Source organism: Dermacentor andersoni, chromosome 1 (genome assembly GCF_023375885.2).
Source record: "Dermacentor andersoni chromosome 1, qqDerAnde1_hic_scaffold, whole genome shotgun sequence".
Taxonomy (NCBI): domain Eukaryota; kingdom Metazoa; phylum Arthropoda; class Arachnida; order Ixodida; family Ixodidae; genus Dermacentor; species Dermacentor andersoni.
The window spans coordinates 88,765,856-88,778,808 of record NC_092814.1 but is presented as its reverse complement, the minus strand read 5'-3'; the positions used below and the strand labels follow the sequence as shown (position 1 = coordinate 88,778,808).

General features: G+C 47.2%; 1 protein-coding gene across 1 annotated transcript in view; it reads right to left on the bottom strand.

The window, feature by feature from the left end:
• The window catches only part of LOC126544125 (hemocyte protein-glutamine gamma-glutamyltransferase-like), a 60,904-nt gene that overhangs the window by 16,704 nt on the left and 31,247 nt on the right, over positions 1-12,953 (bottom strand). The window contains exons 9-10 of the mRNA XM_050191347.3: positions 10,165-10,339; positions 8,650-8,726 (exon numbers count right to left, since the gene is read on the bottom strand). Coding sequence (XP_050047304.1) covers positions 8,650-8,726; positions 10,165-10,339 — 252 coding nt within the window. The remainder of the gene's footprint in view (positions 1-8,649; positions 8,727-10,164; positions 10,340-12,953) is intronic.

The window sequence follows — 12,953 nt, the reverse complement described above, 5'->3', positions numbered from 1 at the left end:
TCTAATGACGCATTCAGGTACTCATTCTTTCCTCGGGTAATCAGAGAATGGAATGAACTTAACCCGTCGTTAACAGCGACAAACTCTTTATCCCTGTTCGTTTCACAGCTAGTGCTCATCACAAGAGATTATTAACGACTTCTAATGTTTCTTCCCTATTCTCTTTATGTTAAACTGACAGTAGTTAGAAAAAAAAAATGTACACACTTGTTTGTTCCCAAATATTTCACGTTTTTGCTTTGTCTTTGATGTGCCCCGGTTGTTGTTCATTTTATTCTGCGTTGTTTAGTGCTCTATTGTATACCTTATCTACCTTATCTTTTGTATTTTGTTGAATATTGTTGCTTTTTCATTGTTTGTTTAGCTCGCACGTGTATTTATGTACGGAAAAGAAAGTGTTCATGCCCGTCTGCTAGACTCTCGGCTGAGAGTGGCAGTATTGTAAAACAAGCAAATAAATAAATAAATAAATAAATAAATAAATAAATAAATAAATAAATAAATAAATAAATAAATAAAAGGTGTTTCAGCGAGAACTTTAAAAAAATATTTCAAATTGCCTGTTGCAGATATTGCACAATAAATTGAAATGCATAATCGACTAGTTAACAAAAATTCACTAATTAACGTTTAAACTAATTACCTAATGGCACATATTGCAATTTACCAATTTTAGCGAATGCGACTGTAAGGCATATCCACTTGTAAGGCATTGTCTGGATGACACCATTTACGAGATGTAGGCCGTCATAACTTGCGGCAAAAATGCAGTGTCGTTCCACTTACTTTCTCAACAAAACGTCGTTTTCTGCATTGAAGCATAAAAGTAACTGGAACACCAATGCATTTCTACGCAAAGTTCTGGAATTAATATCTCGAAACTGGTGTCATCCTGAGAATTCGATCCAAGTGGATCTGCCTTACGAACTCCCCGCCAGAATTTGTAAATTGTAATACGTGCCATGAGGTCATTAGATAAAAATTTAATTAGGACTTTTTGTTAATTAGTCGGTTACGCATTTCAGTTTTTCGTGCAAGTAATGTCCACCTCTTCGAGTAGACCAGCTCAAGGACTAGAATTGTGCTATCGGCCACAGACAATTTTTAAACATTTTTCAATGTTCGCTGAAACACCCGGTATAGGGGTAATTTGCTGTGGTTGAAACTCAAATGTAGAAAATAATGAAGCAAAGCGGAAGAAGGAAAGCGGAGGGAAAGATAACTTGTCGCCGGTGGGCACCGAACCCACAACCTTCGCCTTACACATGCGATACACTACCAATTGTGCTACCGCGACGCGTTCATCAATCCATACACTAAATTGGGTATTGATGTGCATTAGCTCTAGTCCTGATGATGATTATGATGATGGTTATTGGCATCCCTTTTGAAACAGGGCTAGATCAGCTAGCTTGAGTTAATCTGGTACTGCACATGCTTTTCATTCTAATATATTTGCATACGCCTCGTTAATTTTTTTCCTTTTTTTATCCTCAAAAAGTTTTGTATCTACAAGGGACGTTCCGAAAGTAAGTTTCGTCATTCTTTTTTTAAAGAGAAGGTGGTACACGATGTGAAACAAACAATCGCCATAGGAATCCACGCCCGTTGCTGGTTCAACGACGGAAGGAGCGTCAGCGCAGAAGGAATGACGCATGCGCAGAGCGCCGAAGAAGAGAGGGTAGCAGCAGACCGGCGTGCCCGAGGTGATTCGAGTACAAAACACGATGGCAGACCGACGTGTGCTGACAACGTAGTCGCCAACGGAAGTGCGTGCTGTTATCCGGTTTGAATGGGCAGCTGGTTCCCTGCATTGAAAGCCGCACTCTCGGGACACCACTTCCAAAACAATGCTGAGGTGGAGCAGGCTGTGCGACAGTTCCTTGCATCGCAGGGCACCGAGTTTTTTTTACCAGAGTGGATTCTTCAAACTGATTGCATGCTGCCACAAATATCTCGATGTTGGTGGCGTCTATTTGGAAAAATAATGCAAGGTGTGTAGTTCATGACGCCATGGTGTATTTTCTTTTTTTTGGCTCTAAAGTGTCCATGCTAAAATAAATGACGAAACCTACTTTGAGAACGTTCCTTGTACAGCTACAAAAAAGATTACATTATGCGGTTTCACGTGTCAAAGTCACCATCTGATTATGAAGCACGCCGTAATGGAGCGCTCCGGAAATTTGGACCACCTGGGGTTCTTTAACGTGCACCTAAATTTAAGTACACGGGTGATTTCACCCCCATCGAAATGCCTCCGCCGGGATTCGATCCCTTGACCTCGGGCCTAGCAGCCCGACACCGTAGCCAATAAGCAACCGCGGCCTGTCCTTGTTCCGCTACCTATGCCTGCAACGAGCCCGTTCCTATCCGTCTCTTCCATGTTTTTTTCCGCCAATAGTTTAAACGTCTCTTGCTTATCTCGACTGCTGAACGGTTGATGCTTCCATCCGCTTTAAATCCCAGAGCTTCTGGAAGGTGTACGTTACCTACGCTTCTTGCTGAGTGAATCCCTTCGCATTCCACTAGGATGTGCTGAGCGGTCTCCGGATTTTTGCTGCAGCGTACACATGCATGACCTAGTTCCGGATATTCGCTCCGGTATGTTTTTGTCCTCAGGCAACCAGCCCGAGCCCCAAATAACAAGGCACTGTCATTTGTGTTATCGTACAGATTTTCCCTTCTAATTTCTTTCTTCCCATTTTTGTAAATATCCATGGTCTTTTTTGTTTCCATTCCTTGCATATAATATACTGTCTATGTCTCTCTAACTTTCTTTTTGATTACTCCTGATTGCCTATTTACACTTTCAATTACCTTGCACTTCGTTGCCAAACTTCTTGACATCTTCATCTATTCCAGAATGATACGGAGAGTGGCAAGAAGCAGAGACGGCCTAACTGAGGGAGAGACCGTCAGCCTGGTTCACGTATTCGTAATTACCCGCATCACATACGCCCTTCCGTATCAGGCCTTGACAAACCAAGAGATTACACAGGCAAACACAATAGTAAGAAATGCCTTCAAAGCCGCCTTTGGTCTCCCCGAATGCGCTAGCACAGAGAAATTCGAGGGACTGGGTCTGCACAACACTTTTGACGAGTACGCAGTTGCGACGTTATATGCTCAGAAAGAACGACTTTGTTCTTCAACTCAGGGCAGGGAAGTATTGGCGAGGTTAGGCTTTCCCCTGAGACCCCAGTATTGCGGAGAGGAAACGGCACAGGTAGACCGCAGCGTTAGATCGCACATCGCGGTGGCCCCAATTCCCCAAAACGTGCACCCCAAGTACAACCCGGACGACGCAGAGCAATGGTAAAGACTCTTCACAAACGGTTTGGCATGGGACCAGGAGTGTATTATACGGATGCCAATCGAACCAGCTCAGACACCTTCACCATATTCTATACGTGTCAGAACAACATAACAACGGCATCCTTCAAAACCACCTCGTCATGCATGGCAGAGGCTGCAGCCATCGCCTTGGCCATTCAGGACGCCGAGCGCCACACCAACTCGGCTGTCATATTATCCGACTCACAAGCGCCTTTCCGCCTGCTTCTAAATGGAACGGCACCCCAATCAATACTACAAATTTTAGGCAATCAAGTAGAAGGGCACCACACTATCATATGGTCTCCAGCACATGATGGACTGGCAGGAAATGCGAGGGCCGACCTTATTGCTCTAGGATTAAACGTCCGAGCAACGGCATGGCCTAGCGACGGCCTTCCACCGAATTCTCGTGACATCCACCTATAGCAAAGGCAGGAGCGGAGACGTTTTGGACATCTTCACTACGATTTAAACAGCCAACAGGAGAGGGACTGGCGTCGTATTCAGACGAATACATAGCCCAACCTGCACCACCTACACAGAATGCACCGCACGAGGTTCACTGACGAGTGCCCGTGGTGCAAAGACACACCCACACAAAAACACAGCACACGGAAGTGCCCCAGGAGGCCTCCGCAGATAGACAGCCCCATATTACACCAACATCCACTAATGAGGAATAGGCAGTGAGAGGAATGGCTTGTGGACGAAGGTCGGGAGAGCCAGTTGGCTCTTCTGGACCAAGCTCAGCGAGCCGCTCGTGCCAGTGGGGCCCTGGAATAGGGGCCCCAACCATCGTGCCTTACTTTATTTATATTGAATAACGTTTTTACTCACTCTTCCTCTATTCTGTGTCCGCGCTATTCAGGCACGGATACTTCTTGCACTATAGCCGCCCATTTATTTTCATCCATGTTCTGGAGTCTTTCTTCAAAACTAATTTCGCTCTGCGCTTCTGACTTCGAAAGAAGCGCATACTCATCTCATTCTGCACTGCCTCGTTTGTGAATTTACTGGGGGCTCCCAAAGCCAAACGGCCTAGCGATCTTCGGTTAACTGTGCTAGCCAGCGCAACTCAGGGCGATGGTGAGCGGATGTATAGCATTCACTTTTACCCGACGACGTCACGTAACACGTGAACTTATGAGAGCAGGCACGTGGATAATAAACCATCGTTTGCTACCTAATGGCACCAAGGCTGCCAGATTCGAGACCCTCGCTGGGAATGAACGAGAGCAGAAGGTTTGATTTTCATTAATCATTACCATATAAAGCCAACAGGCAATGATGACAAGGAAAGCATAGGGTTAATTTACGTTGGTTGGAATTCAAATGTAGAGACTAATGAAGAAAAGAGGAAATGAAAGTGGATGGAAAGATAACTTGTCGCCGCTGCTGGGGATCGAACGCGCAACCTTCGTGTGTGTGTTTTTATTAGTCATTTCATAGGAAGCCAACAATCAATGACGCCAAGCACAGCATACAGGAAATTATTTGTAGTTACTAATTGAATTAAAGAAATTATTAACAAAATCACGCAGGAGATGTAACATAAAAGGCATGCGCTGTCAATGTTTTGTTTCATGACATTTGTTTGTGGGCTGTCATTATCAAAATTCCACGGAATAACTTTGTCAACAGTGTAAGACAAGCTATAAACAACGTTACTGATAGAATGATGCGGCAATAGAACCCGCATATACCGCATGTCATACACTAGCAAGGCGTGGCATACGCACATACCTAAATATATGCGGAAATTTTCGCTCGCGGACAACTCCGCCGACGCCGACACCGGATTTTCTGCGATACGAGGTCCTTAACGCTTTCGCGTTAAAATTCGGCAAAGACACTTAAGGTTGCTTACGTGTGGGAATGCGAAAGCATTATAGTGCCTTTGGCGAAATGCTTTTTCCGTGCGTTCCTGGCCCGCGCAAGCTACCGCCTGCGTTCTAACTGAGCCTCGGCAAGGCCAAATCAAAACGCGCCAAGCGTCTCAACGCGCTCGCTTGCCCGCGATGACTTCATAACTCGAAGGGTCCCTCAGCGACGTTCACTTGAACATTAATGCTCTCTATTTTATGCACTCACGAGGTGGGGATACCTCCTCCCCATTGGCTACGCTGTCGTGTGCCCAACGACGCACGAACTAGACCACACGTTTAGTCAGCCAGACGTCTGCGACGTGACGTGTGCAATGACGCACGCACTAGGCATACTTTTTGTCAACCATAACCATGGAACCACCGGGGTGTCTGGGAAGCGTGCTCATCCCAGAGGCCCGGGTTCAATTCCCACCAAGACCGAAATTTACCAAATTTTATTTTCGAACGGATTAATTTACTTTGTTTACAGGAATCTCCCTGAGAAATTTGACGTCGATCCGAGCATTCTTTGTGTTGTCTTTACTCCTTGTGTCGTCAGTCATTTTCGGCACCATAATTCGGTCACGCCGCCGACTACGACGGATTTTAGAATAATAGGGCATATAATGCTTGCGCGTTAAAACAACTGACCGCCGGTGTAAACAACTGACCCTTGATATGTAATGAACGAGAATGGTCTGAATAATAAAAGTTGGGCCCCTCGGTTTCCTTTCTTCTCATTCATTACACAACGAGGGTCTCGAATCCGGCAACGTTGATGCCTTCCGGTAGCACGTGTGGGTTTATTGACCAGTTACCTTCACTCAAAAAGTTCACGTACTCCGTGACGCCTGCACGAGATAGGATGCTCTACATCCACTGCCATGGCTGTGAGGAGTGACGCTGATTAAGGCTCCCAAGGTTAGTTCCAGCAGTAAAAACATAAATATCCAAGAAAGTGGATGGGGAAACGGCGCCGCGGTAGCTCAATTGGTTGGGAGCATCGCACGCGTAATGCCAAGACGTGGGATCGTTCCCCACCTGCGGCAAGTTGTTTTTTCATCCACTTTCATTGCCATTAATTTATCATTTCTTTAATTCACTTAGTAAGTACAAGTAATTTCCCCTATGTTGTGCTGGGTGTCTTTGTTAGCTTCTTATGATATGATTATGTATAGCCAGATCACAGGTTAGTGAGGTCTAGTATTCACCTCACTATAAGAGAAAGAGTAAAATTGGTCAAAAAGAAACTGGCTAACTTAGACGCAGTAAAGCTAAGAGCAGACCAGTTCAGGCTGGTACTTGCAAACAAATATGCAGCTTTACAACAGAGGGATGAAGATGACATAGAGATAATGAATGAAACCGTAACTAGACTGGCTTTAGAAGAAGCAATCGAAGTGGGAGGTAAGGCCCCAAGGCAACCACTAGGTAAGCTCTCCCAAGTAACGAAGGATCTAATAAAGAAACGACAAAGATTCTTTATCCATCAGAAATGGCGGGTTTTCGAAAGCCTCTCGCCTCCTCCATTGATATCATGCTTCGAATGAAGCATGGCATCATTACACCAAATAACAGTCTAGATACGCAAGCAATTCCGAGTCTGGACCTCAATGGACCCGCCAATAACGTTTCACACTTCGCCATCCTCCGAGAGTTCATCACATCGGGGTTGGTGGAAGGACTTATGCCTACATAAGTACTTTCTTAGCCAACCGTACCGCAACCATACATATAGGCACAGAGCAATCACCCTCGTACGCCTTGGGCAGCTACAGCACGCCCCCCCTCCCCCCCCCCCCCAGCGCTCTCCTCTTTTCTTTTTAATCTCTCTATGATGCCGATCAAAGTGTCCAACTAAAGAGATCATATAGAATTCGCAGAACTGTTAAAACTGATAAACAAGGAGAAAGTAAGGGATATTCTTCTTAATCTTCTTAATCTCAAACTTCTTAATCTCATCCGCCCACCTAACTTTCTGCGTAGGAGGGGACGGCAGAAAGTTAGGTGGGCGGATGAGATTAAGAAGTTTGTAGGGACAACAATGCCAGAATTAGTACATGACCGGGGTAGTTGGAGAAGTATGGGAGAGGCCTTTGCCCTGCAGTGGGCGTAACCAGGCTGATGATGATGATGATGATGAAGGGATATTCGAAATTATAACGTGAGAAAAACTGCGGAAGCAGTAAAAAATGAACGCAGCATGAAGTCAGTGAGAAGAGAACTTGGCACAGAACAAGCCAAGATGTATGCACTGAAAGATAAGCAGTGTAATATCAGTAATTTCGAAGATATAATAAAAGCAGCTAAAGAATTCTATACTGACCTATACAATACCCAAAGTAGTCACGATACCTCCATCCGAAGTAGTAATGAACAGGCTACAAAGGCTCCTTCTGTAACCAGCGATAAAGTTAGAAGGGCCTTGCAAGACATGAAACGGGGAAAAGGGGCAAGAAAAGATGGAATAACAGTCGATTTAATCAAAGATAGAGGAGACATCATGCTTCAAAAGCTTGCGGCCCTTCATACGATATGTCTCATGACTTCAAGGGTCCCAGAGAATTGGAAGAATGCCAACTTTATACTAATCCACAAAAAGCGAGTCGTTAAAGAATTTAATAATTATACGACCATTAGCTTACTTCCAGTATTGTATAAAATATTCACCAAGATAATTTATAGTAGAATAAGGACAACACTGGACTTCAGTCAACAAGAGAACAGGCTGGCTTCAGGAAGGGATACACTACAGTGGATCACATCCATGTCATCAATCAGGCAATCGAGGAATCTGAAGAGTACAATCAACCTCTCCATATGGCTTTCATATATTACGAAAAGGCATTTGTCAGATCTTGACTGGAAGCTTACCACTATCATTGAAAAGAAAGGTGTACAATCAATGCATTACACCGGTGATAACATATGGGGCAGAGACTTGAAGGCTGACAAAACTTGAGAACAAGTTAAGGACCGCGCAAAGAGCGATGGAACGAAGGATGATAGGCGTACCGTTAAGAGACAGGAAGAAAGCGGTATGGATCAGAGAGAAAACGGGGATAGCCGATATTCTAATAGATATTAAGATAAAAAAATGGAGCTGGGCAGATCATGTAATGCGCAGGTTAGATAACCGGTGGACCATTAGGGTTACAGAATAGGTGCCAAGAGAAGGGAAGCGCAGTCGAGGACGGCAGAAGAGTAGGTCGGGTGATGGAATTGGGAGATTCGCAGGCACTAGTTGAAATCGGTTGGCGCAGGACAGGGGTAATTGGAGATCGCAGGGAGAGGCCTTCGTTCTGCAGTAGATATAAAATAGGCTGATGATGGGATCATAGGATGTACATATAGTGTGTGTACGTGTGGGTGAAATTTTGCCGAAGTTGAAGCTTCTTTGCCCACATGTTTGCACACATCGAACACGTCAGTGAGTCAACCTACTTACGTCGCCGTTTGTAGTTGTGAGTGATATCTTCAAGCATCCCCGTTCCAATGGCCTCGGTGGCGATGAGCTTGCCACACCTGCAGGAACAAAGTCAAAGGTCAGGGGGCGCGTAGTTTTGCGATTTTGCCAGCAATTAAATACGTTTTATAGAGGCTTCCGAAGAATAAGTTTATCTAACATCAAGCGGGGAACCGCTCGAGAATGTTTCGTTTCAGTTTTAATTGATTTATAGGGTCTGACCACCTAAAGCGACACTAAGGTCGATAAAGACCGTAGTGGAGAGGGGCGGGTAAATGACGACCACTGGGTTTCTTTGAGAAGCATAATTAAGGCAAGGAAATACAGCACGCCGACCAAAGTGGTGCTGCCAAATGGGTTGGAGCTTCCGGCCTCCCCACGGAAGCGAGACTCCCATGGGGAACGTCTAACCCTTTATATCACGCCACTTTGGCCGGCGTGCTGTATTTAATTTTATCAATTAATATTACTTCACTTCCTCACCAGGCGACATGTCGTCGATTGATCCATTCCATTAACGGGCACCGAAATCGAAGCACTCGAGTGTTCTTGCATTCCGATCGAGAACCGAACACGCGACCTCGTGCTAGATAGAACAGCTATTTATTTAGGAGGCTTATAAGAGACTCAGACGGCCGCAGTCGGTTTTGCCAGTTGAGCTCCTGACACACTCGCAACTTCCGTGACGTCACCCCACTCACAGTTCACGTCACGTGAAGGGCAGGCATTGGTGGCGTGGTTGTGTGCCGGAGAGCATTTAGCTGTGAGCCACATATGGAACCTCCTCACAATGAACGTGCCAGGAAAATAGCTATAGCTGCAAGCATAAATTCGCTCGCCGGCTCAAGTAGAAGTAAGCGGCGCCAATGTTCGAAGAAATTTAACAGCTTTCTCTATAAAACTTTCCGGATGAACCACCGGGTGCGGTTTGTCGAGGATGCTATTAGCAGCGCCCCTTTTATTGACTCATTGGCGCTTACCCTGACTTACATTACTCGGCTACATCAGAAATGACACAATGACACTACGACCGACTAACTTGCACTGAGTGTCTCGAGGTTGCAGTGACATGAACTGGTAATTGTGATCGCAGACAATGCAGAGTCTGCAGCATATGAAGTTAACAGCAATATTTTCGAGCGAAAAACAATAACATCGAAACTTTCCAAATAAAGTGAAGTAAAAGGATGCATGACGTTCTCAAGGCTTTCAATGGTCAATATTTTGTTCGTATAGAATATGAATAGTCTTAAGCAGTATTACTTGTGCCTTTATTATTAACGCGACAATTACAGCTTGGGCAGCTCCTTCGTTAATATACGGCTATTGTTTTTCTGAGTTCCCCGGTCTCAATGAAAGCCTGTCGTGGTGATAAAATTTATGAATATCGAAAGGAAAAAAAAAGAAAGTGGAGCTTTGCAGGTGCGTCCTTGTGCAAAAGGCATTATCAGCAAACCAGAAGATGATCCGGTATTCAGATCGAGCTGCAAGTCTTACTCGTTTTCTTGCACTTTGACGAGGCGCCATCCGGAAGGGTTACTCATGTCTGCAATGAAGTAGCGATAGGTGGCCTTGACGGCGGCACGTGCCACGTTGCCGTCGAAAGGCATGTCGATCTTGTCGTCGAACACACCTCGCACGGGGAAGGGACCCACCTCAAACAGCTGAGAGTCTGTTGCGGAAAGAACAAAAACCAGCGGTTAATATTACCATCTGCGTAGCCTGAAGCGCAAAGCAATTTATTTAAGCTAACTAATCAAGGCTGCAGCTCTTGCCGGCCTATATAATGTCCACCGAACTGGAGATGTCTGTCTGTCTGTCTGTCTGTCATGAATGATTGTCTCTGTTGATTTTCACGAGGACAGTGAGTGAGTGAGTGAGTGAGTGAGTGAGTGAGTGAGTGAGTGAGTGAGTGAGTGAATAAACTTTATTGCAGGTCCGGCGAGGACGCGAACTCGTCGCGCACCCGGCTAGTTCCACGTCGGGACCGGCAGGTCTAGCCCACCGGCCCGGTCGCGGGCACGCCGGACGGCCAGGATTTGCTTTTCTAGAGCGGGGCTACGCAGAAGAGAGTCCTACTCCTCTTTGGTGAACTTGGGGTATGTCGACCCGCATTCCCAGAGCATGTGAGGTAGAGTGGAGATCTCGCCGCAGGACGGGCAGGCGTCGTCGCGATACACGTCGGGGTAAGCCTCGTGGAGAGCGGACAGACACGGATATGTGCTGGTCTGTAGAAGCCTAAGCGAAACGGCTTACGCCCTATTAAACTTGGGGTGAGGGGGTGGAAAGACCCTTCTGGACATGTAGAAATATTTATTAATCTCGTTGTGAGTAACGGGAGCGTCTCTGTGACCGTAGAGAGGAGGGGAGTCAGTGCTCCTTATAGAGGAAGCGCGGTCGGTGAGGTCACGCGTAGCCTCGTGAGCAGACTCATCGAGGTTCGGGGGAGCACCCTCGACCGACTCTACGTGAGCGGGAAACCAGTGAATTGAATTGTTTGTGAGAGCATATGGACTCGAGCCGCTAAGAAGACGAACAGCTTCTTTGGCGATGCAACCCTTCTGAAAAGCCCTAACTGCCGTTTTGGAATCACTATAGATTTCGGGCCCACGACCGTCTAGCAGGGCGAGGGTGATGGCGACTTGCTCGGCGACTACAGGGTCTGCAGTGCGAATCGAGGCGCTATTGGAAATCTTGCCGCTCGAGTCGACCACAACGACGGCAAAGGTCTTCCCGTCACCGTAGTCCGCGGCGTCGACGAAGCTTGCTCTAATGTCGTGTTGCGTGATCTGTTTGAGGATGGCTGCTGCTCTGGCCTTGCGTCTGCCCTCGTTGTGGACGGAATGGACGTTTCGGGGCACAGGGGCCACTACGAACTTGTCTCGAATGCACCTAGGGATCGGGGTACTGACCATCGGGAATTCCGCAAGGTGATAACCCAGCTCTTCGAGGATGCGTTTACCTGCCGCTGTGGTGGTCAGGCGACTGAGTTGCGCGCGTTCTTGGGCTTCGGCAATCTCCTCGGCGGTGTCATGTACCCCCAGCTTCAAGAGATCCTCGGTATGGGTCCTGATGGGTAGCCCAAGAGCCCTCTTGACTACTTTGCGGATGAGAACGTTGAGCTTGTCTCGCTCCACTCTGAGCCAGTTGTGCATAGAAATCGTGTACGAGAGGTGGCAGAGTACGAAGGCATTGATCAGCCTGAGAAGATTGTTTGCCTTCATGCCTCGATGCAGGTTTGCGATTCTGCGAACGAGGCGGAAAGCATTGTCCGACATTGCGATGATCTTGCGGAGAGCACTTCCGTTCCCCCCGTTGAATTCGACAGACATGCCCAGGACCTGAATAACGTCGACCCTGGGTATCACCCCCCCCCCCCCCCCGTCACAAGTGCGAAGTCTGATGCTGCTTTCGGAGACTGGCTTCCAATCTTTGGGTCTGCCTCCCTTCTCTTTTCTGTAAAGGAGGAGCTCCGACTTGGCGGGGGAGCATCGAAGTCAGGTGGGTCGGAGATACTCCTCGATCACGTCGATCGCCTCCTGCATGGCTTCTTCGACTCTGCCCTCGCAGCCGCCGGAGCACCATATGGTGATGTCATCGGCGTAGATGGTGTGCTTGACGTTCTCGACGCGCGCCAACCACTCGGAAAGACCAATCATACAGATGCTAAACAGTGTTGGGGAGATGACGGCGCCCTGAGGAGTGCCCCGCCCTCCGAAGGGCACATCTTCGGAGCGGAAGTCTCCAATGCGAAGCTTGGCCTTCCTGTCAGTTAGAAAAGAGCTGACGTAGCTGTGGAGTCTGGAACCGAGACCCAGGTCTGAAATGGTCTTGACGATGAAACTGTGGAGCACGTTGTCAAAGCCTTCTCGAGGTCCAGACCGAGCAGGGCCTTGACGTCTCTGGAACGGCCATCCACAATCTGATGCTTGATTAGTTTCATGGCATCCTGCGTTGAGAGTCTGGCGCGGAAGCCGATCATGTTGTACGTGTAAACCTCGTTGTCTTCGAGGTACCCGTTAAGCCTGTTGAGGACGACGCGCTCCATGACCTTGCCGACGGAGGAGGTCAGAGAAATTGGCGTCAAGTTCTCGATGTTCGGGTCCTTGCCGGGCTTGGGAATGAGCACCGTGCAGGCCGTCTTGCATTCTGCAGGTACAATGCCGCTCTTCCAGGACTCGTTTATCTTGTCGGTCAGAAAGACAATCGACGTGTCGTCGAGGTTTCTCAACATTCTGTTGGTGACTCCGTCCGGACCCGGCGCAGACTTGCGGTTGAGCGCGAAG